The following is a 25282-nucleotide window of genomic DNA, read 5'->3' as shown; positions in this document are numbered from 1 at the left end:
TGGTCTACAAAGCAAGTTCCATGGCAGTCAGGGCTGTTACACCGAGAAACCCTGTCTTGGCCCCCTCCCCCCTGCAAATGCATACATACATATATACATTCCTACATACATACATACATACATACATACATACATACATACATACATAGTAGCCAAGAGTGGTGATGCATGTCTTTAATCTCAGAACTTGTAGTGCAGGGGCACCAGGTCTCTTTGAGTTCAAGGCCAGGCTGGTCACCCTGAACCAAAGTGATGTCCATTAAACTTAACAATTTATGATTTGACAGTCAAAGAGCTGGCAAATTGGAGGGACTGTCCCCTTCCTATTCTCTCTCTTTCTGTTGTCACTCAGAAACCTGAGTGAGAAATATCCACTTCCCACGCCCTCTGTTTACTCCAGAAGAAACACTTCAGGAGCTTCCTGGGGACCTTATTAGCATCTTGAATTAGTGTCTTAAGGAAGTTCATATGGTTCTTACGATACAAATTATTTGGCATTCTAGTTCAGTGCTTGGGTTTCAGAGCAGCCCGCCTGGTTTATTTATTGTCTTCACTGTCAAAGAATTCTAGGTCTTTAAAAAAAAAGAAAAGATAAATAAAAAATAAAAGTTACCCATTTCAGCAGTAAAACTCCCTTTGGGTATTCAAAATGCTGTCTATGTTTCTGCTGTGGAGACATTCATCACTGAAGAACTTGTGGTTTCTGGTATAATACTACCTGGTCATTCAGCTAGGATGCTTGACACATTAGGTAGCCATCTATGGAAGCAAAGCTTCAACTGAGAATACATTGTGTCTCTCAGATTACAATGTAAATTACAGCTAATCTAGCAGTGTCGTTATGTAGCACAGGGTCCTTGTAGTGCTCAGTCATTTGGGTCTTATTTTCCTATATATCTGAAAGTATTCTTAGCAGCTAATGGAAGCGAATGGCTGTGTGTCTCTGGAGTTATCTGGTTTATTTGGGAGACACGATTTTATTGATGGTGCTTCTAATGCATAGGACGGTGACCAGATTCATTCCATAGCTTATATTAAAGATGGCCTCATGCAAGCCAGCCTCTGCTTATTCCCAGGGCCTCTGGAGTCTAGGCCTGGGCTAACAACATTGAACTCACATATCTAAATGATGATGAATCAATTCTTGCTCCAATTACTGCTTGCTCACAGTGCATATGTAACTTCCCCAATTTAGGGAAGCTGGGTTGGTATGCAGCATTCTCCTCAAATGTTTTGTACTTGTTTATCGTGTAAGCTGGTGATACACCTTAAGGCCACTAAACCAATATAGTCCATAGTATGTTACATTTCACTCTCTGAAAGCAAATCTACATTTTTATAAATTCCTAGAAGTAGATGTTCAAATTCTCATATTAAACAGACATTTACTGAGTTACTACTAGAAGCAAAGGAACATATAGTTCCAAACAAACGACCGTGTGCTTGTGCTGTGACAGACACTCAGCCAGTCTTCAGAGTGCAGGGCTAGCCAGTGAGGAAGAGTGGAGTCACAGCATGAACACTGACTTTTTAGCCAGTTATAATGGCATGGTCTCTGTTTAGAAAATGTCACCAAATAAGTTCCCAAAATATTCTCAACATGGAATAAAAATAGAAACCAGTCCTTAGCTCGAAGCCATGCTGTACTGTGGCTAAAGTCACAGGCAATGACAGACAAGAATGAAACTTGGCCTTTTTGTCGTGGTGACAAGAGCGTGTATATCCAGGCCCTCTTTTATAAGAAGATGCAGGGCCAAGGTCACCTCCCTGAGGCAGGTTGAACAAAACAGTGTCATCAGGATGAGCTCATCCTTCCCAGGGCCTCACTGTGACTGACCTGGACTGAGGGTGTGCCACTTTCCTGGCATGCTTGGGGCACTGGGCTCTGCACTCGGTACACACCAGACCATGAAAAATGAACAGGAGAGATGGGGGGATGAGGGGGGCATGAGAGCAAGGTTCCTTCCACCAACCATTTATCGTAAAGAAGCCAGACACAGGGTCACAAATGCTCAGAGTTGATGAGTAAGCAAAGCCATTGCCACTTCCAGTTTGGGGGAGGGAGTTGTTGTGGGGGAGCCATCCTCCACTGCCCCGGTATTAAGAGCTCATCACTCATCTCCCCCGCTGGGTTTGCGTGCAGGCAGCACCTCTGTGAGCTGCACAAACAAATGAACTCTGACAAAGAGCAAAAGGTTCAAGGTGTGACAGCACCACCGAGTCATTTCTGACTCAAAGTCCTTTGTGTGTACTAAAAGCCAGATAGGAATCTTAATATTTAATGCCTTACATATTGCCTTAATTCTGTTTTTTTAAGATTGCAACTGCACAACAGGCAACTGAAGTTTTCAATGGCAGAGGAACAAGATAAACCAGAACATCACAGAACACACTTCACCTAAGATTAATTTACACATAAACTGTATGTGACTTGAACAGAAACATACAGGAGAAAACTGGTGTGTGATGGAGTCAACAGAGCTGGGCTAGGAAGTGGTGAGCCAAGGGTGAAGCCCAAGTGGGCGCCAGAAAACACTCTCACAAGTTAAACTTCCTTTGAAAGCTATATTCTTAAAACTCAAAAATAATAAACAAAGTTGATAAGCAAAATAACACATAAAAACGAATTTTAGCAAAGAAAGGACCACTAAAATCCAAGACATGAGTTCAAGGCAAGAGAAAAATGGTCAGAAATATTCATCTTGACTTTAAAGTTTTGATTCCAGGCCCATCATGAATTGATTTGGGTCATTTAAATATTACATAAAAATGTTGCTCATCTTGACTAGTAGAATTTTTGGCGTTAAACATATTGCCAGCCTGGCAAGTGCCTAGCTTAGCTCACTTCAGTCACCGGGCCCTGGGGGTCAGGTCGGTTCCTAGAAAGGCAAGCCAGCCGTCCTGGAGGGATGCAGACTCCTAGATGAAGATTGTCCCCAGGGAAGGGCTGGGAGTGGGTGAGAGACACTTGTCCTGGGGCGCAGCTTACCTCGCTTGTTCTGAGAGCCGTGCTTCTTGGCTAAGGCGAGCTCCCTCTGGATTCGGTTCTCCAGGTACTCTTGCTTCTTGGCCAGCATCTCCTCGGTCTCCCGGAGGCGAGCCAGGGCCTCCTGGGCGCTGGGAGCCGCCCGGGCCCGGGAGGAGCGGGTCCCTTTAAAGAACTTACCCAACTTGCTCATGGCTGAGCAGTGGGGGGCGAGCGTCCCGGCGCTCGGGAGACAGGTAAGCCACAGCCAGAGCCGACAGGGCTCCTGGGAATCAACAAGTTGTTTCGGCAGGTGACACCCACTCCCGGGCATTTCCTGGCCCGGCTCGGCCCCGCCCTCGAATAGCCACCCGGGAAGGGGGGCAGGGCAGCCGGTGCCACCGCCCTCTGGGAGTCAGGGAACAGAGAAAAGTTGGCCAGGAGCGAGGGACTGCTTTATCTGCACTAGGACACATCCAGGAGCCACTACCGAGAAAGAGGCTCAAAGAAAAGCCAATCCATCGAGCCCCGAGGGTGTCTAGCCAGGCCGGAAAGACTTGAGAGCAGGTGGCCCACCTGCATATGCAAAGTGCTCTTTTGAGAGTGTGAGAGAGTTCACAATGTTCCTGTCTCCAGTCTCTTCTTATGCACAAGAATATTCTGCCACGTTCCTCTGAGAATGTGTCCAGGACACTGACCTCTCCCACCATGCCGGTATGGGCACAGCAGAGGCTGGACTGGCTAGGCCAGGCCCAAAAGCTGATCTCCACAAGATAGATGGAAGATGGTGGCCATCTCTTCTTAAAAGACTTCTGTAGGAGCTTGATGGTCATATTCGTTTCTATAATTAGGAATACCAAGTGTGACTACTGTGTATCTGAATCTTAAATGGGGCTACTCCTGTGTTTGGGTCTTTGTCAAACACATTTACATGGATAGCCAGGTAACAGAAAGTAGAAAATGCCCTGGAGAAAAGAAATCATCTTTCCTCCATGGCCGGTTTATCTGCCCCACCTCTTGGAAGGGAAGAAACGCCTTTGGCTAGACACTGGAATACAACTGGAAACCTATTTGAAGTACATTGCCTGCGCATTTAGTCTGTGCTCTGGTTTCCAATGACTCGCCTTATATGCTGCACTGCCGTGTTTGAACAATATCATCAGAATCTATTTGTGATAGAGGTAGCATCCTTCAATCCTAAAACCAGTAAACCAATCTGCATGCCATCGTGGCTAATTAATCCATTTGTATCCAACGTCGCTGTATCTAGCTGAAATTTTTGCCAAAAACTGGAACATTAAGATTACTAGTAAGACACACATACACACACACACACACACACACACACACACACACATCCCATGATAGCTGCAGGCTCCTGTCTTATCTTACTGGACATTTATAGCACATGGTTAATAACATACACTTTGCTCTAATTTGGTAAGTATCCGACGTAACCAGTATTTTTGGCTCCTAGGACACATTTCCACACTTACTTCCTTGATCACATCCCATCATGCATCTGTTCCCACTGCTGGACACTTGGCCTCCCCTTTATTGGGTGTGTCCTGTTTCTATGATGCTGGGAAATCCAGCTGGAACTTAATTTTTACAGTTGGTAGTGACCGCTGTAGTCTGTTGTGCACCCTCTGTGTGTCATAGATATCAATCATGCGCAGATAGACTTGACAGAACAGCTTCTTTTACATGTTTATTGTAAACATCTTTATTTATTTATTGTAAACAGATGAAGTACCTCAGACTCAATTGGTAGCTGGGCCAAATTCACACAGGCAATCAGAGTGGAAGAGATGCTTCAGGCTTAACTCTTTCTTCTTCAGTCTTCCCAGTTAAGTCTAGTAGTGTGCTCCTGTAGTCCAAGCAAGCTAGCCTGAGCTACACAGTAAGACTTTGTTCTTTTCATTGTTTATACAACTTCCCCACCAAGAAAAGAAACTCATTAAATATTTGTTTAATTAATTAATATGAAATGAAGGAGAGGTTGTGATGACCTTGAAAGTACTAGACCCTGCGGGGGCTCCTCCATGGACCGATCATCCTTCTCTTAGCACCTTTTAACAGCCTGTTGCACTTCATCCAGGGTGGGGATTATCCAATCCCAGTGGGCCAGCTCTAAAGACATATACAAACAAACAACCCTGAATAGGCTCACCATCTATGTGTGTCTGTGTGTGCGTGTGCATGTATGTGTATGTATGTGTGTATGTGTATGTATATGTGTGGATAGATAGATAGATAGATAGATAGATAGATAGATAGATAGATAGATAGACGAGTCAAAAACTTGAGTAGGAGTTGGGGTCTCGAGGGAAGAATTTGGGGCAGGAAAGGATATAAATATAGTACTAACATACGAAAGTCTCTTAAGGTTTTTTTAATTAAAAAAGTAATGGATCCCATAAACATTATTAAATTCATGTATGCATAAATAGAAATGTATCCAATATATTAAGTCATTATCTAGTGCTTTATACATGTATACATGTAAAAACCAATTATACATTTTGTTTGGTGGTGGTGATGAGAGAACATCGAACAGTCAGAACCTGGGAACCAAGAGGGTAATGTGCTGCGTAACCAGCTCCCGTCCACATTCATCTATCAAATGCACATAGACCATCTCTATACTGTTCCACTGTGGGAGATCTCTTAGGAGACATAGGTAAGAACAAATAGAAATGTTTTCTGTTTTCACAGAGCTTACAGCTTAGAGGGAACCCAGAAGGTAAACAAATTATCTCACAGATAATAGACTTGATAAAGGGAGGTTCTAACAATTTCTGAGGAGAAATCTGGGGATTATAAAAACAAATAATATAGAGACAACAGATCTTGTCATGAAATCAAAGAACAACCTGGGGAGAAGTGAAAACTAATCTGTTATTTGAAAACTGAAAAGGAGTCACCAGAGTTTACACAGGGAAATTAGTGCCCAGTAAAAAAAAAAAAATCCCTCATCCATTTAGTTATTGCTGTCCTTGAGTGCATTTCTCAAAGATTTATTTTATTGTCATTACTTTGAGTGTGGATGCAGTTGTGCACACTCAAGAGTGTACTCAGAGGCCAGAACAGAGTTAGATCCTTTGGTGCTGGTGTAGAGGTGTATGGAAACCACCCAATAAGGATGCTGGGATCCTAATTCTGGTCCTCAGGATAGAGCTGTGTGCTGCCCAGTTTTATGTCAACTTGACATAGGGTGCAATCATCTGAGAGGAGGGAACCTCAGTTCAGGAAATGCCTCCATAAAACTGGGCTGTAGACAGGCCTGTGGGGCACTGTCTTAGTAAATGATTGATGGTAGGGGTACCATCCCTGGGCTGGTGGTCCTGGGTTCTATATGAAAGTAAGCTGAGCAAGCCATGGGGAGCAAGCCAGTAAGCAGCAGCCTCCATGGCCTCTGCATCAGCTCCTGCCTCCGTGGCCTCTGCATCAGCTCCTGCCTCCAGGATGCTACCCTATCTGAGTTCCTACCTTGACTTCCCCCAATTTAACAGTGGCTCCAGGCATGTAACTCAAATCCTGTTCTCCCCAAGTTGTTTTTGGTCATTGTGGTGGTTTGAATAAAAATGTCCCCCAACTGGCTCATAGATTTGAAAGTTGGGTCATTAAGGAGTACAGCTACTTGGGAAATAGGAGGTGTGGCCTTGGAGTAGGTGTAGCCTTGTAGGAGGAAATGTGACGCTGGGGAGTGGGCTTTGAAGTTTCAAATGTTCAGATAGACCCAATCTGTCTGTCTCCCTCTCCCTCTCCTTCTCCCTCTCCCTCTTCTCCCCTTTCCCTCTTCTCCCCTCCCCCTCCCTCTCACTCTCCCTCTTCTCCCCTCTCCCTCTTCTCCCCTTTCCCTCTTCTCCCCTCCCCCTCCCTCTCACTCTCCCTCTTCTCCCCTCTCCCTCTTCTCCCCTCCCCTCCCTCTCTCTTCAAATTTGGATTTATAATTCTCAACTAACCTCCCTAGCACCATGTCTGCCTGCAAGTCACCATGCTTGCTGCCATGATGATAATGAACTCTAAACTGTAAGTTAGCATGAATTAGATCTTTCTTTTATATGAGTTTCCACGGTCACAGGAATAGTAACCATAACTACGATAGTCATTGTTTTTCATCATGCAATAGTCCTGATTTAGACAAGCAAGAGCACCCTAAATCCCTGAAATAGCTTAAATCATAGCTCTACAAAACTTCGAGTGTATTTTCTATCCTCAAGGCATTTTTTGCAGCCCACATTCTTGTCAAGGCATAACAGACAATTAATAAAATAGTATATTGTAGTATAATATGAAAGAATATTAGAGAGAATTATAACACAATATACATTTTATATAAAATATCCAAATATTGTATTAGAGTTTGAAGGAAGTCCATAGGAAAGAATGGTAAGATTTCCTCTGAGGCCACACAGAGTTCAGATCACATGGGGTCTATACTATGCACTAAGGGTCCCATATTTTAGCAAAGAAGAAAAAATTCAATGGATAGTTAGAATAAAGAATATAGTCAATGATTTGTAATCCAACAGAAAACTACTTCATCCTGTGTAATGTGCAGCACTTTCAAAACCACATGTGGTATGCAAAGCAAGGCACATTTAAATTAAAAATCATTCTCTTCCATTAATATATAAGCTCCGTGGGAGAAAGATAGAGCTTTCCAGCAAGTACCCGTCCACACATACATTAGTGTTTAATCCAGCAGTGAGATATAGAAAAGAAATTGGTAAATCAATGACTTAGAAGTTGAAAATAGCACATTAATCTTCATTCAATATTCATCGTACAAATGTGGTTTCATAAAGCGTTCTCAGCATCTGAAGTATTTTTCATTTTCTAATCTCAATTGATCTCAGCTAATAAGGAGCCTGTTGTTCAAAAGAGTGATCTTGTTCAAGATGATTTGCCATGGTTAAGATGGCAAGGGAAATTGGAAATTTATAGATCTGTTAAAGAGACCTAGATGTCAAGCTAATTGATACATTTTGGCTACCCTCTGAAATTGCATTCATTTTTAGAATGTCAAATGAGCTCTCTAAAGCCTCGAAGAAGAATCACCCTTTAAACACACTGCACAACAGCATCAAATAGTTATCCATTAAGCAGCTCAACAAGCATGTACACATTCTTTCCATCAGAATGTCTTGTTTCTCAGGACCAAATACGCATGGCGTGTGACACTCGAGCATAATAATGAGCAGAAAGGTAATCATAACAAAAAGTGACAATTTTGTAAAACTAAAAGTTTGATTGACCTAATTCAAAATGAAAGCATATTGTGCCTGTGACTAGAACAGCTTACAAAGATGTTAAAGAATCCAAAGATTCTTAGAGCTGACTGTAAACCTGACCACCTGTCCCCACCTGAACATCCCATACTGTGCTTGGAGATATGGTCACCTCTTACCAACACCGTATCAGTAGAGGAATACCAGAACACCCTATAAACATGTGATCTTGGCATAGTCCTCTTACACAGAACCAGAGTAACTTCCTACTTTACTCTAAAGCCAAGGTCTTCAGCTAGTCTTCAAGACCAGGCCAACAGTAATACCGATCCGTTATCCATCGTATTCCCTGTGCTATGGGAGTCCGTGCCAAGGTCCTAGATTTGCCCACCAATCCTCAAGTAATAAGAAAATCTAGGAGAAAGATACTCGGTGTGCTCACATTGGAAAGAGGAGCAAACTCATCTTAGGTCCTAATCAGAAATTCAGGTTTAAATAGAAGTCAAGGAATGTGTAGAGCAGAGAATCAGGGTCAGACCGTGGTCTTCCCCAGCGTTATCCCCACACCAGTCTCCCCTGGGAAGGGGTTTGGCAACTTGTCTGGATGGACTGTATGGAATCATTCTGGAAGGCAAGCTCCTCCTCTATTGGCATCAGCCTTTGGCCTTTTTCTTCTCCCAGCATGGGATTCTTGGGGAAATTCCAATTTTCCAAGGAAGGACAGCTATTTCCATAGTCTGATAAGCCACGTGGAGGGCACAAACATCTCTTTATCTTCCTTCCTGCCAGGATAATTATACCTGTAAATGCACTCTACCACTCCCAAGCTGCCTCACTTCAGCCTTGTGGCCTACCCACCAGCCCCTGCTCTGGCTGAAATGCAGAACACATCATGATCCTCCTCCAAGTACACCTGCCCCTACTGGTTCCCCATATCTTATTCACTCTGTGCTCACCACCCCCTCACATTTAAAGCTGTTATCTATCTTCTCAAAGTCTAACACCCACGAACCTCCAGCCCTCCCCTGCACTGCTTCTCCACACCATTCCTGCCACTGACTGTGCGCTGGATTGCTTTGTAGCCTTTGTTTTCCATTCCCTCTACCTCTAAAATGTTTCCCAGTATCTTCTCAGTTTGGAATGCAGAGCTTACCATGATGTATATACTCTATGAATACTTGTTGAAGAAATGAATGCATAGAGAGGCTGTCTGATAAATAACTGAAACAATATCTAAATCATTTACTAGATCCACCAGTCTGCATCATTACTCTGTAACATTGGGGAGGTATCCTGGGATGCATGTGCAGAAGTCCTAACGGAGTGTTGGCCCATCTTTCCTTGAAGAAAGGAAACCTTGAGATGCACATTGCACGTAGCACTAGAGAAAAAGGCAGACACTTGCCCTTGTTCAAAAATCCTTGCTAGGAAATAAATCATAGTTTAAAGGATTCCGTTCCTGTTTGATTGGTAAGAATTTCAAGGAGTGATGTTAATAGTAGCTGTTATTGCATCATCAAAAAAATCTCCATGGTTAATTAGGCTAATTTACTTGAAGATTCAATCTATGCCAAAATGTAATTTAAGTTGTCATTTCAAATAATTTTATGTATGCCTGTAAAGACTACTAAAATTATCTTTCTAAGAGTATTACTTAAGAAAATGTTACAAACGTACTGGCTGATAAAAAAATTCTTGATTAAAAGATATTTTTCAAAACACACACACACACCCCATACAGAGTTACACATGTGCACACACACACACACCATGCATGGTCACACATATGTACACACACACACACACCATTCAGGGTCACACATATGTACACATACACACCGTGCAGAGTCACACATATGCACACACACACACACACACACCATGAAGAGTCACACATATGCACACACACAAACACACACACACACACACACCATGCAGGGTCACACATATGTACACATACACACACACCATGCAGGGTCACACATAAGTACACACACATACACCATGCAGGGTCACACATATGTACACACACACACACACACACACACACCATGCAGGGTCACACATATGTACACACACACACACACACACACACACACCATGCAGAGTCACACATATGTACATACATACACACACACATGTGCGCACACACACACACACACACACACACACACGGCCCTGATAATGAGGGTAGGCTGTGATGACAGACCTTCCTTTCTATCAGACCACCTTCATCTAGACATTATTAACACCTTGAATTTTATATAATCATAATTGGAGTTCCTTCAGCATCTTGCACCATTATTATGCCCCAATTTTCCTCTTTCACACTTGAAATGTGAACCAAGCAAAATGCTGCAGTTATTTTTGGTCAGGCAAGCAAAAGAAAGCAAATAACTTTGTTTATGTCCCCTGTTTTGGGATTTGAATTTTGTATATTCCTCATTAAGATTACAACAGCTTATTGGATAGCTGTGTGCCAATGATGACACGTGTTCACTAAACAGTAAAGGGGTTTTGTTGTTGTTGGTTTTGTTTTGTTTTGTTATCTTTTTTTAGACACAGAGTCTCATGCTCAGGCTAGTCCTCCTGCCTTAGCATCCTGGGTGATTGGATTATAGTCCTAAGCCACTTAGTTACAACACTTCTTTTCTTTCTTTCTTTGTTTTTTAAAGATTTATTTATTTATTATATGTAAGTACACTGTAGCTGTCTTCAGACACTCCAAAAGAGGCGTCAGCTCTCATTACAGATGGTTGTGAGTCACCATGTGGTTGCTGGGATTTGAACTCAGACCTTTGGAAGAGCAGTCAGTGCTCTTATCCGCTGAGCCATGTCTCCAGCCCTCCAACAGTTATTTTCTGAAGCTTGACTCCAGCCATCCTAGCAAGAACACTTGTACCCCTCCCTCTATCACACTATTAAAATAATGACCCCAGAGAATTGGAATTTCCCTAGGATTTTATGCTGGGACCAGGGAAAGGCTGCCTGCTTTCCAGAGACTGGGGGAGGAGCTTGTCTCCCAGGAAGACACAATTTCACAGAGTCCTGACATTATAGGAACCGGTTCAGACCAGGAACCAGGACAATGGTGGGTCATAATGGGAGAGAAGATACCTTGAGCTGGACTGTTTGCAAAGGCATAACACTTGCCCTCTTCCCAAAAGTCAACCCCATGCAAGTACTGCCAAATTAACCAGGCAGACACTGGACTTCTTTATCATCCCTCTTCCCAATGTGGGACGGCTGAATAAATCTCATTTCTCCACTTCTCATTATCTCCTGTCTCCTTATTTGTTGAATCAAGAGTCAGGATCTAAGTTTATATTGTTAGGCCCCCAGAGCTGTCTTTAACCCTAAAAACTCTTGTATTACACATTTGTCACATAATCCTAATTAAAGTTCATGACACAATGCTATTATAATCTGGAATTAAAAATTCTAGGTTAAAAACACTATTGAATTTTTCATGTGGTGTTAATAGTTTGGGCATCTTCACATTACTCAAAGGTAAATATCATCAAGGTATTATCAGTATTGGAACTAAGTTTATGTTCTCTTGTAAAAAAATTTAGTTACACATATATGTGTGGAAGAAATATGAGTTATGTGCACACGTATAGGGGTATCTGAGAAGGCCTGAAGCAAGCACTGGATGCCCTGCAGCTGGAGTTCCTGGTGATTGTGAACCACTTGATGTTCATGCTGGGTACCGACCATGGGTCCTCTGGAAGAGCAGCCAGTGCACTTCAGGACCGTCCCAACACTTGACTCCCAGGCTCATGTTCTTACACATAGCTTTAAGTTTGCCAATTCAAGCTGGAGTTAAATCCTGTTTCAACCAATTAAAAACTAAAGCAGGATATCAATAAGAAAACACCAAAACATGCTATGAGTGAGTTTTAAAAACCTTGTAGCATTAAGGGCAGTCACATGTAATATCCTGTCCAAATATGTCAAACATTCAATTAGAACATAATTTTCTGGGTTGGAGAGATGACCCAATGGTTAAGAGCACTGGCTATTCCCCCAGAAGTCCTGAGTTCAATTCCCAGCACCCATGTGGTGACTCACAACCATCTATAAAGGGATCTGATTCTCACTTTTGGTACGCATATGTGCATGCAACATAGCACTCCTATACATAAAAATAAATCATTTTTTAAAAGAACACCATTTTCTGTTCTCTAGCATATGGCTTGTGCTTTTTTCTTTCTTTATCTTTTTTTCTTCTCTCTTACAATACATCCTGGCCACAGTTTCTCCTCCCTCCACTCCTCCCAGTATCCTTTCCTCAACTCACCTCTCCACTCCTTCACTTCCCTTCAGAAAAGATCAGCACTTTCGAAGATACCAACTGAGCACAGCATAGCAAGTTACAATAAAACTAGGCACAACCCCCGTGTCAGGACTGGATGGGACAAGCCAGCAGGAGGGAAAGGGACCCAAGAACAGGCACAAGAGTCAGAGACAGCCCCATCCCCACTGTTCAGGGTCCCAGAAAAACAGTAAGAAAATCTACCATAACAACATGCAGAGGACCTGCCCCAGACCCTGCAGGCTCTGTGTTGTCACCTCAGTCTCTGTGAGTGTCCAGGAGCCCTGCTTAGCTGATTCTGTAGGCTGTGTTCTCCTAGTGTCCTTAACTGCTCTGGCTCCTTCCTCCCCCTTTTCTGTGTGATTCCCTAACCTCTGCGGGAAGAACCTGATGGAGATCTTCAATTTGAGCTCTATCTGTGCCTTATATTTGGCTGTGGGTCTCTGCATCTGTACCCATCAGCTGCAGGCTGGGCACCAATCCCTCAGTATAGCAGAATATCGCTAGGATTAATTTTATTGATATTCTTTTCCCTATCCTAGGTCTCTGGACTATCCAATCTCTGGTTTCTGGTCATCCAGGCAGTGTCCAAGCAGTGTCCAGTAGGGACATGAACCTCAAAGTAGATCAATCATTGTGTGGCCATTCCCACAAGTTTTGTGCCTCCGTTGTCCCCACACATCTTGTAGGCTGGATAGATTGTAGGTCAAAGGTTTTGTGGCTGAGTTGGTGTCAGAATCCCATCACTGGAAGTTGCCTGGCTACAGAAAATGCTGAGTTCCAGCTCCATATCCTCCATTACTAGGAGTCCTCACTAGTGCCACCATCTGAACTGGCTGGTTCCGTGTCAACTTAGCACAAGCTAGAGCCAACAGAAAGGAAGAAGCCTCAGTTTAGGAAATGCTTCCACGAGATCCTGCTGTAAGACATGTTCTCAATTAGTGATCATGGTGCACGGTGCCATCCCTGGGTTGGTGGCTCCAGCTTTGAGCAATGTGAAGCAAGCCAGTAAGCAGCCCCCACCATAGCCTCTGCATCAGCGCCTCCCTCCAGGTACCTTCCGGTGGTCCTGCTTGAGTTCCTGTCCTGACTTCTTCCAATGATGGACTATACTCTGGGAGTGTGGCTGAATTAACCCTTTGCTCCCCAGTATGCTTTTTCATCATGGTGTTTTGTCACAGTATAAGACACCTGCTAAACTCCTGGGAGTTTCTACTGCACTAGGCTTCACACTGTGCCCTGCAAATGCTTCCCAACCCAATCATCTCTTCCTGTGCTCTCTCCCTCCCCTCCAACCCTCCTGTTCTATGTCCCACCTACCGTCAGTCCATCTGCAAAATCTATTCTATTTCCCCTTCCACAGGAGAGCCATGTGTCCCCTTAGAGCCCATCTTGTTACTTAGCTTTCCTAGGACTGTGAGTTGTAGCATGTTATCATCTACTCAACAGCTAATATCCACTTAAAAGTGAATACATACCATGTTGTCTTTGGGGTCCAAGTTAATTTTCTCAGGCCAATGTTTTCTGGTTCTATCCATTTGCCTGAAAATGTCATGATGTTATCTTTTTAAACAGCTGACTATTGTGTAGATGCACCACATTTTCTTTATGCATTCTTCAGTTGAGGGACATCTATACTGTTTCTAGATTCTATCTATTATGAATAAAGGCACAATGAACATAGTTGAGCTTATACTTGTGGTAGGATAGAGTATCCTTTGGATATACGCCCCAGAATGTCGGATCTCGAGGTAGATTGATTTCATTTTCTGACAAGCCACCATATTGATTTCCAAAGACGTTGTACAGATTTGCTCTCCCACCAGCAATGGAAGAGTGATTTTGATTTGCATTTCCCTAATGGCTAAGCATGTTGAACATTTCTTTAATTTTAAATGTTCTAACCAGACCCTATTATAATTTATTTGACTCTGCTCTCCATTCTTCCTGCCTCACCCCAGCCCCTGTTTTGGATTCTATTATCTACATAATAAAATCTGTTCTTGGGTCAATTCAGCAAGCAATTTGAACACCTTCTACATTTGAGGTACTATTCTATATTTGATACAGAATTAAATACAACATAATCCACAACTATATTGAACTCATTGAGAATTTTCTCTCTTCAGATGAGTACCTCCATTTTTATTGGATTATTTTGTTTGTTGTTTCTTGAGTTCATTATATATTTTATATATTAGTTTTCTGTCAGATGTGGAGTTGGTAAAAATCTTTTCCCATTCTGTAGTCTACTGTTTTGCCCTATTGATGGTGTCCTTTGCCTTACAGAAAATTTTTAGTTTCATGAGGTTCCATTTATTAATCTTAGAGCATATGACCTTTAAATAAATATTTTTTATTACTAATGCTAGTAAATTTATAGAAAAGTATGTAAACACATTTTACAGACGGGTTCATAAAGAATTATACAGAGGGGGCTGGTGAGATGACTCAGTGGGTAAGAGCACCCAACTGCTCTTCCAAAGGTCCGGAGTTCAAATCCCAGCAACCACATGGTGGCTCATAACCATCTGTAACAAAATACAGCTACAGTGTACTTACATATAATAAATAAATAAATCTTAAAAAAAAAAAACATCAAAGAAGCCAGAGTAGGGCATCAGGAAGACCCTCCCTCCTCAGAAATGCTATCCCCCCTCACTCCCTCCTCAGGTATGCTATGCCCCATCACTTCCCTCCTCAGGTATGCTACCAAACCCCCCTCACTCCCTCCTCAGGTATGCTATGCCCCCTCACTTCCCTCCTCAGGTATGCTATCAAACCCCCCTCACTTCTCTCCTCAGGTATGCTATCCACCCTCCCTACTCACCTCCCTCCTCAGGAATGCTATGCCCCCTCACCTCCCTCCTCAGGTATGCTATCCACCCTCCCTACTCACCTCCCTCCTCAGATATGCTATCCCCCCTCACCTCCCTCCTCAGGTATGCTATCCCCCTTCACCTCCCTTCTCACCTCCCTCCTCAGGTACACTATTGGCCCCTCCTCACCACACTCTTTTTGTGGCATCCAGTAACTGTTTTCTTGATCTTTCTTCATAGGGATAATAAGAGATACCAGTGCTTAACCAATGAGACAATACCTATTTTGAATGACATATATGCACTCTTTGGCTTTTATCTTTCCATTCATGAAAATTCTTGCATATGGCTGTGGTTAACTAATTTTCACTGTGGTAAAAATGCCTGTATGATGAGTCATTCATATTTTCTGTTGCTAATGAATCTTGTTGTTTTATTTTGTTTTGTAACTTTGAACTGTTAATAACAATTCAGAATATTTTTCTATGCCTCTCCTCTGTTTACAGTCCATTTAGCATTGCCTTTTCAGATGGTTAGGTTGTGACATTTTTTTCCATTCTAAAACCTAAGAACAATGACTCTACCCTAATCAGCAATAAAGAAAAATGTAAATGTCACAAATAGAGAACAAATGTATAGTGCGTACAATATCAGATTATAACCACAATGCCTAACCTTGTAAATGATGAGAAAGTCATAAAAATAACCATAATAAAACTGCAAATAACTGTAGAAGCGGTAATGAAACGAATACATTTGAAAGAGGTTTGTGAAGCCATTCCAAAGCAGAGGGGATAAGGCCAGAACACGAAGGATAGGAGAGTAGGCACAGGAACCTGTGTCAAGCTCACTTGGGCAGGCACAGAAAAGAGATTCAGTAATCTGCTCAATGTCTTTTATTTAACTCTAAAGAATAGGCACAAGGTAATTTTAATACAATGGGCAATAAAGGGAGCCAAATCTGACTTGAGGAACCTTGTAAATTAGAGGGGAACATTACAATCCAGTGATTACATATTAAAAATGAAAAATCAAGCCTGGGACAAATGCTTAGGAGAAGACACACAATGCGTATAAGAGTGAGACAACTGTGTATGGTTAAGGAAAGATTTCCTAAACAATAGATTATGACAGCTGGGAGGTAGAAATGGACCAGCCACAGCAAAATGAGTGGTCCAAGTAAAGACAATGGCTGCTCAAGGGCTGGGTGACCGGCTGCAGAGCTCTGGGTCTTCAGGAGACACTAAGGAAAAAGCAGGCTGGGCCAACATTTAAAATAAGTTAAATGACAAAGACATCCCTTAGAGATCATGAGTTCAGTGTAGTTGTGGACTATGTTGAATTTAATTCTGTATCAAATATAGAACAGTAAGTACCTCAAATGTAGGAGATGTTCAGATTGCTTGCTGAATTGACCCAAGAACAGATTTTATTATGTAAATAATAGAATCCAAAGCAGGGGTTGGGGGTGGGGCAAGAGGAATGGAGAGTCAAGTAAATTATAATAGGATCTGATTAGAGCTAATCAGAAACTTACATAGTGCTGCTAAAGGAGATGTCTGATGTCCCAAGGGACAGAACTGTACCTGCACCTTCCTTGCAAGATGAAGGGGTGACTGAATTACATGCTGAAAGCAGAGTAGGAGACAAAGGGTTTCCTAATGTACCAGATAAGGACCAACGTACAGCCAATTACAGTTTCTTACAGCCATTCCCAACTCTTTAATTGGACCCCAGGAGGAGGGTGACAGCTATATTTATTGACAAGCATGCACATGATTCATAGTTTGAAGGAAATTTGGGAATCCTTGACATAGAGAACATTCTAGAGAAAAGAAAATGTCATCTGCCATGTGTAGACACATGTTAAAGAGCTCAAAAGTCTATTGGACAGGAGGGAGACATTGTGAAGCTGGAGATGGTATAAAAGAGTCAAGGATGCATCTGAAAAGCTTTACTGAATGTTCTAAAGAATGCTGTGCCTAGTGAGGAACTGAAGGGATATCTTGGGCAAGGAAATGACTTTTTACTCGTAAAAATAATCCAGAGGATAAATAGAGAATGAAGAATGTTTCTAAAGAAGACTCCATGGTGTTTAGGGGCATTTCCATGGCACACATAAGAAAGGACAGGTTTGGGGATGAATTTCAGCTTTAGTTAGAAAGGGAATGGTACAGGAAAAAAAAAGCCTTCATTTTGCACTTAAGTTTTATTGTCAAATAACACAGAGCAGGTACTCATAACAGACTGCTAGAAATGGAGAACTCATGTTTTTTTAAAAAAAAGTTGTCATGACTAAGTATGGAGCTAGAGGAGTTTCTGACTCAGAAATCACCGGAATTTCATCTGTGAGGACATATTTAACAAAGGGATCGAACACAAATATATGGAGAAATAGATTTTTGTAAATAATATCTAAAGAAAAAAATCAGAAAAGGAGACTCAGGGATAGGAGTAGCTAAACTTCAGTCTTGGGCTGCTATGAGATCTCCAAGAGCTGAAAAAGAAATGTTCTGATTGAACTGGTGAGATATATATTTGCCATCTATTTAGAACATTCAATCACGGTAATATAGAAAATCTGCTGTTGCTTGACTCCACCAACATTGATAAAATGTAAGATGCTGAGCCTTAGATTCAAGAAATCGCAAGGGCTGGGGAGTTAGCGCTCTGAAAAAACTGCTTGCTGTCCAAGCCTGTGGTCTCTGTTTGAATATCCAGAATGCACTGAAAAAGTCTGGTGTGTGGCAATCGTATCCACTTTACGTTCCAGGAGAGCATTTGAGGACACTTAAGCCACATCGGAGACTATTCAGGTTCCTGTCATGAGTGCAGCTGATTGTCACTCATCCACTCTGAATGTGTCCAGTGTCTTGTCAGTAGAAAGACATCCCTTCCTACCCCACCTACAAGGCAAGGCCTCCCCTTAGTTCCAATGAAGAGGCTCGTCAGACATCAAACAGCTCCCTTCACCCTGGAGCTTGCCTCTACAGTGTGCTCTCCTAACCGAGGAGCTATGTACACTTTAGTTACATGTATTTTTTTTCCCCACTAGAATTTTAACAAATAATTAAAAGAAGCCTTTAAATTAAAAACAAAAGCCTAATGCTTTCACGGTGAGGGCATTTACTTCAAACTAAGACATCAAGACAATAGTAATCAGTGTCCAGGTACCTCTCTTGATTGCTATAACATTCTTGCCAGGTCTTTGTTGGCTCCTGGGAATACAGTTACTTAAGAAATCAAGAAATCTTCGTGAGGGCGCTCTCAATTTTGGAGACTCAGTGTAGAGAACAACGGTGCAGTTTCCAAAAGAGGAGCTGGGTTTTTCTCAATTTTGAGCGCGAGAACCTCAGCCTGCTGCCCCGCCCCACCGCGGAGTCCCGCCCCGCCCCACCGAGGGATCCGCCCCACTACCGGCTCCGCCCACCTCACCAGGGCGCCCCGCCCCCGGTCCCGCCCGCTCCGGGTTGACGTCCGCAGCGCTGCCCCGCCCCCGGCCCTTGCGGCGGTGGAAAGATGGCGGAGTTGGACATTGGGCAGCACTGCCAGGTGCAGCACTGCCGGCAGCGAGGTGACGCTGGAAGCCCCGTTTTCAAACGCGGGAGACCTGGGCCGGGTTCTGACGGCCGGGGCGGTGGCGGCGGGTGAGGGAGGACGCGGGGCGCGAGCGCCCTTCCAGGGTGATAGTGGTGGTGTCTTTGTTCCTCGGTTTGGGGGCGAGCCTTGTGGCCCCCTTGGTTTGCACGCTGATCCCGAAAGCAAGACTCCTCGGGGTGTCCAGATCGCCTTGCTCAAGAAGCCTTGGTCGGCGAGGCGGCGTGGATCAGGACTCCAGTCCCCTCGGTCCTTACCATTGCGACCCTGGAGCATCCACTTTCCCAGGCTTTTTCTTCATTGATTTTTATTTTTTTTATTTTTTTGTCCAACAAATGAGTTGAACAGCATCAGTTTTTAACTGTGTGTTCGCAGGTTTTTAGAAGTCTTGGTGCTTCTAATACTCACTTAAGTTATTAGTTGCAGATCAGTAAACCACATTTTAGGAAGGTTTAATAAATACTATGGTGGTGGTAGACCTTGTCATGAACATAAGCCCTGGCGGTTAGACTTCTATAGCCGGCAAGTCCTTCAAGCGTTACGCTCACAGGCTGCTAGATCGCACTCCAAATGTGAGTGGACGGTTTCATCCTGCTGCAGCTTCTGTGAGTTCCTAGCAAGTTCTTGAATGCAGCTCTCGGGTTTGGCCTGGATCCCTGCAGTAGGTGATGCCTACAGTAGACAGGACTTGCATATGTCCTTTCCCATTCACTGTAATGAACCACTCAGCAGATCAATTTATTTTTTTCATGTAGGCCTTTTCTAGGGAAGCTTGGCTGTTTGGGTTTGACTGTTAAGCTATATACATCTTGTCAGGCTGATTTACTGATGTCTAAAATATCAACCATCTGTGATACAGCTCATCCTTTGCAGTTTCACGTATCTGTAGTGTTGTTAAGATGAGGCCTATCTCTTGGACTAGCAGAAAAGGGTTAGAGTTAAGTAGGGATATCTGATGCTAAGAAATTACTTTAATCCTCATGGGCTTCCTTGAATGGCATATAACACTTGCTTGAACCCTCTAAGTCTCAAAATAGCAAACATACCCAATTTTTCCCATTGAAAATGACATAATGGGCCAGTGACGAAGTCTGTAATCCAAACCTCGGCGTGCGTCTCATAGTCAGGAGCATGGCTGTTGGCAGGACCCTCATTCAGAGGGCACTAGCCAGGGGGAAGATAGACCGGATTCCCAAAAAGTTGTCCTCCAACCTCCATTTGTGTGTCAAAGTACAAGAGAACACAACACACACACAATAATAAGAAAAATAAATCTAAAAAAGTATAAAAATTTTGCAGATTATGTGTTTGAGTTTACATATTGACATATCTCTAGTTTCTTGGCATGAAGTTGAAGCTCACAGTATTATGCTTTATTTAATAACAATAGTGATAGTTTAGTCTGCAAGCATGATTACCTAGGGAACCCCTTTTATTTATATACAATCTCTTTGTATTTTGGATTAAGATATCCTATAAGGTATCTTTTCTAGACTATTAAAGTTTTCTGTAAAGGACTGAGCAGTACCGTCTGGTTTCCATTGTGAAAGAAGTGTGACTGGGTTTGTGTAGCTTATGTGGCCACTTGCTGGAATTTATATATGCCATAGATTGAAGTCAGTTAGAAAGTGATTGAGCCAGGTATGGGGCTCACACTGTATTTCCAGCACTCTAGAGTCTGAAAATGGGGGGATCAGGAGTTTAGAGGTCAGCCTTGGCCATATGAGACCTGTGTCAAACAGAAAATAAACACACAAAAAAAGTGATTGATTGTCTTTAATAGTTTCTATAACTGAGGATTGATATTTGTGTGAACTTTACAAAGTATATGTAGATAGACAGCATTAGTATGAATTAACTAATAAGGAATTACATATATAAGTGAGATTGATACACATATATCTATGTGAGAGAGATAAACATATATTCAGCATATACTACATGTATATCCATGGCTTTATTATTACGTAAACTACTTACTATTGCTAGATTGATGTTGAATGGAGTCAGAATTAAAACCCAGAATTTTGACACCAAATGTACACATTCTGCAACATACTGTTCTAAAAAAAATACCGAGTAAATCTTGGAAACAAAACAATGGAGAAAAATACCACCATTGTTTTGTTGTTTTGTTTTTTTAAACAGAGTTCCTGAGTAACATCTACCTCACCCATTGATCTAGAGTTGAAGGTTTGGTAGATTTAGTTTAATAACGATTACATAGTAACTTGATGCACAGGGTCATTGGAAAGAAAAATTTTCTTAGAGTTGGAGAGCAGATTTTTTTTGCTTAAGAAAACTAAATCAAGCCAGGCAGTGGTGGTGCAGGCCTTTGATCCCAGCACTTGGGAGGCAGAGGCAGGTGGATCTCTGAGTTCGAGGCCAGCCTGCTCTACAGAGAGTGAGTTCCAGGACAGCCAGGGCTACACAGAGAAACCCTGTCTCAAAAAAAAAAAAAAAAAAAAAAAAAAAAAATCAAAATCAGATACTGACCAGTACCTACTAATTTTCCTCCAATTTTAGATTTTCTTCCATTTTTGTGTGATGGTTGTTCAGGAATATTTTGGTAAGTTACATTTTTATGTAGGATTTGAAAAGAATTTCGGTGGTTGTCAATTTGGAGTTAATTCTGACAATTATGATTTAAAGAGCATTGTAACTTTAGCCACTGACAGTTAATATTCAGTGTTGTAGTCACTTGTGGAAAAGGCTGACTGACTAGTCACAGTTCCTAACTGGCCACACGTGTATGTCCTTCAGCATTAATCAGAAATGTATCCATAAATGTGCACGTAAGATTGTGTGTCATAGTTACAGGGAAATAATACCCGTACTTTAAAGAAATAGCTTTTAAAAATCCAGCCATGATTATTCTGTGTATTTTTGTGAACATACGTAAAGTATCCAACCTATAATGTTCTAAAAATGGATAGTGCATGGTATTTGAACACAGACCTTGCACATATGACCTGGGTTCCCCCCGAGGATTTGGGGAGTCATGCCTTGCCTTTGCATCCCTTCAGGTTACTGATTGCTTTCAGAAGAAACTGTGAGACTCCTTGTTTGCGTGCAGTTTAAGCGCTCCAATTAAGCATAACTAGAATGGTACATTGTTTATATACTCAATTGCAGGTGAACACTTATGGTGAAAACGTTTGAGACTGTACACGCCCCTTCGTTCCGTGGTTTCAGCTTGTTCTTACATGAAAGTCACTAGTGTAGTGTGTATAATGCACCTTAAGGATGTGAGACGTTAAAACAGCCTGAGTTACGTCAGTTACCGTTAAATGTATTAGCTGATTGCATTTCAATGAATTTTTTTTTTTTTTTTGTAATTATTTAAGCCTTGAACACAGAAGCAAGGACTCTCATGGTTGTTCTGAGGTGCGTTTATTTTTCTCTTATCTGACATGATTTATATATTTGTATTCATGTACTTTTAGAATTTGATTAGATTCAAGGCTACTTGGTACACTAGATGTGACCTTTTGCTGCAGTTTTTGCTGTCCTTGGTGTTTAGGTTTTTTATCCTCATAGCTTCTGTTCCTAGCCCCCCTCTCCACGCCGAGCTGTGTGTTCATATCCTCCTTGACCTCAGTCCTGAGGTCACACTGTCCTTCCAGCTCACCGTCCCATCCGGGCAGGCCTCGTTGGGGTCTGGGGATAGGATTCTGTGGCAGTAGTTTTCAGACCTGTCAGCCTTGGACCACCACGAGCAAATGTAATTTTGCCTTTAAGTCATTACCACAAATTTGGAAGAAAATTTAGGTTTTGCATTTTAATAGATGCTCCTGGGATTATGTGAAGGATTTTCTTGTGGTTACAGATTTTAAAGTAATCATTTTCTTAGATTTTCTTAACTCTAAGAATCTACTTTCTCTATGCTCAGTAATATGGTTAATCTGTTTATTCCCCCCCCCAAAAAAAAACAATACCCTTGTGTTCTGATGTGCCATTTTGTGATAATAAAATATTCCATATAGCATGAGAAATAGTTTATGATTTTGAAGACTGCTTCATGATACATGTGATTTTTAAGGGTTTCGTCTTCTAAATAGTTCTTTATTTTCTAAAACTGGTCTAAAAAGTAGGTGCAGCTCCCATTTGAAGGTTGATGAGTTAACTGGACATATTCCTTTATTCTCTGTGTATCACTGATACAATCCAGAGAGTAGAACTTTAGGCAATAAACTGGCCGCAGTCCTTGTCCCAGCTCTCAAGAGGCAGAATAGAAATGCTGCAAATTCAGAGCCCCTGGGGTGTTACAAAGTAAGGACAAAGAGGGAGGGGAGGGGAGGGGAGGGGAGGGAGGGGAGGGGAGGGGGGAAGGAGGGAGAGAGAATGGTCATTTTACTTTAACTTAAAACATAATTAGAACACATTAGAAAAGTTAACGTAATCAATTTGAACTGGAACAATACGGTTACTGCCTTCTGTTGCTGGCTTTTGTGCTGTTTTAAATGGGAACCTTAGCGCCATTTCCCCCTCTTGTGGTTTTAGGTGAATGTAATCAAGGAGAGACCAAAGACAGATGAACACAAATCTTACTCATGCTCGTTCAAGGGCTGCACTGAAGTAGAGCTTGTGGCAGTGATCTGTCCTTACTGTGAGAAGAACTTTTGCCTGAGGTAATCACCGAACCGTGCCAGCTTTGTGTATCTGCTTAGCTGTGTATAATTCATGAGCCAGAGCTGGCTCTCTGATCTTGTAGACACCGTCATCAGTCGGATCACGACTGTGAAAAGCTGGAGGTCCCGAAGCCTCGAATGGCTGCCACACAGAAACTGGTCAGAAACATTGTTGGTGAGTCCCACAGGCTCCCACGGCTGCTTTCATTCCTGGAGCACATCTGTCCCTCCCCAACTCCTGCCCCTTACGTCTCATCCCCAGTTACGGAGGCTTGCTCACGGCCCCAGCGTAAGAACTCGCATCCTGTTCTAAAGTGTTACCGTTGGGTTACCTTTAGATTCTGTGGATGGTGTTTTGCCTGCATGTATGTCTGTGCACCAGTTGCATGCCTGATGCCCTTGGAGGCCAGAGGGGGTGTCAGATGCCCTAGGACAGCGGTTACATACAGCTATGAGCCGTGTTAGTGCTAGGAGTTGAACCCAGGTCCTCTGGAAAAGCTGTCAGTGCTCTTTAACAGCTGAGCCACCTCTACAGTCCCAAGAACTTGCATTTTTGATGAGTCCTTGTTAAAGTATTTTATACAAAGCCTTCTGACAAGTGAAAATCAGGAACTGGTAAGGTTCTCCTGGGATCGGCTCCTTTGTCGGTAGCAGAGATGTGCTGATTGAGTGTTAACAGTTGTGGTAGGTATGTTGATGAGGATGGTGGAGGACTGCTTTGTTTACAGAAGGTGTTCTACTAAGCTGTTTTGTAAATGCTGCTCACCAAACAAGGTAGTTCCAGGACAGAGCCCAGTTGCGATTTAGCTCAGCTTCTCTGGCAATGTATTAGTTTAGTAGACCTTTTTATTATTCCATATTAAGGGTGGTGCCCTTGTTCAAACCTAAAGTGTTACATAAAAGTCAGTGGTTGCTTTAGATTAAGTAGCTTAAATAGCATGTGCCTGTGGACTTTCTCAGGTAGATGCTGTTTAGATCGACCATCAGTAATGCAGAGCTCTACTGTGTAATTTGTGTATGCTGAAGGCCATATTGGTTAAGCTGGGCATGGCGGTATACTTCTTTAATCCCATCAGAGACAGGCGGATCTCAGTACCATAGGGAGCGCAAAACAAGAGAAAAAAAAATAAAAGGAAGGAAGGAAGAAAACAAACTCTGGAAACTGACGGGGAGGCCTCACTTGCTTGCACTTCTTCCTTAGATGCCAAGACAGGAGGGGCAGCAAGTAAGGGACGGAAAGGCGCAAAAAGCAGCGGAACAGCAGCGAAGGTGGCGCTGATGAAGCTAAAGATGCACGCTGACGGGGACAAGTCCCTGCCGCAGGTGAAAAGGGCAATGTGTTAAACATCCTTGAGGTCTCTCTTCCTCTCTTTAATTGAATACAACTTAACCTTCATTTGCATCCTTGCGGAAGATCATGTGGAGTCTATATATGTACTGCATCTTTTCCACTTTATAGAGATGGCGGTGAACCATGACTGTCCTTCTCTATTTTCCCCATTCTGCATCATGATTTTAATATTTTTCTGTATTAATATTTTTCTGTATTAATATTATTCTGTATGGTCTAGTTCATTCAGAATATTCATTTTTCTGTTGTATGACTGTAGCCTACTTTATTTTTCTAAACAATCCCAGATTATTCAGTGCATTATTTTTTCCCATTTTTTTTATTAGATATTTTCTTTATTTACTTTTCAAATGCTATCCTGAAA

At 42.4% G+C, this 25282-nt stretch overlaps 2 protein-coding genes across 5 annotated transcripts in view; one reads left to right on the top strand and one right to left on the bottom strand.

The window, feature by feature from the left end:
- Nucleotides 1-3306, bottom strand: part of Chmp4c (charged multivesicular body protein 4C) — a 25858-nt gene extending 22552 nt beyond the window's left edge. Inside the window, exon 1 of the mRNA XM_021196818.2 lies at nucleotides 2990-3306. Coding sequence (XP_021052477.2) covers nucleotides 2990-3299 — 310 coding nt within the window. The 5' untranslated portion in view covers nucleotides 3300-3306. The remainder of the gene's footprint in view (nucleotides 1-2989) is intronic.
- Nucleotides 3175-25282, top strand: part of Zfand1 (zinc finger AN1-type containing 1) — a 24639-nt gene continuing 2531 nt past the window's right edge. Inside the window, exons 1-6 of one of the 4 annotated variants that reach the window (XM_021196405.1) lie at nucleotides 18845-18913; nucleotides 21463-21505; nucleotides 22284-22323; nucleotides 23440-23567; nucleotides 23651-23742; nucleotides 24769-24890. In XM_021196405.1, coding sequence (XP_021052064.1) covers nucleotides 18859-18913; nucleotides 21463-21505; nucleotides 22284-22323; nucleotides 23440-23567; nucleotides 23651-23742; nucleotides 24769-24890 — 480 coding nt within the window. In that variant the 5' untranslated portion in view covers nucleotides 18845-18858. Of the gene's footprint in view, nucleotides 3223-5604; nucleotides 5649-18844; nucleotides 18914-21462; nucleotides 21506-22283; nucleotides 22324-23107; nucleotides 23209-23439; nucleotides 23568-23650; nucleotides 23743-24768; nucleotides 24891-25282 lie in introns of those variants that run through there. The other 3 variants (XM_029537726.1, XM_029537725.1, XM_029537727.1) reach the window with 3 other exon arrangements.

This window comes from Mus pahari, chromosome 4 (genome assembly GCF_900095145.1).
Source record: "Mus pahari chromosome 4, PAHARI_EIJ_v1.1, whole genome shotgun sequence".
Taxonomy (NCBI): domain Eukaryota; kingdom Metazoa; phylum Chordata; class Mammalia; order Rodentia; family Muridae; genus Mus; species Mus pahari.
This window is presented reverse-complemented; position numbering and strand designations above follow the sequence as displayed.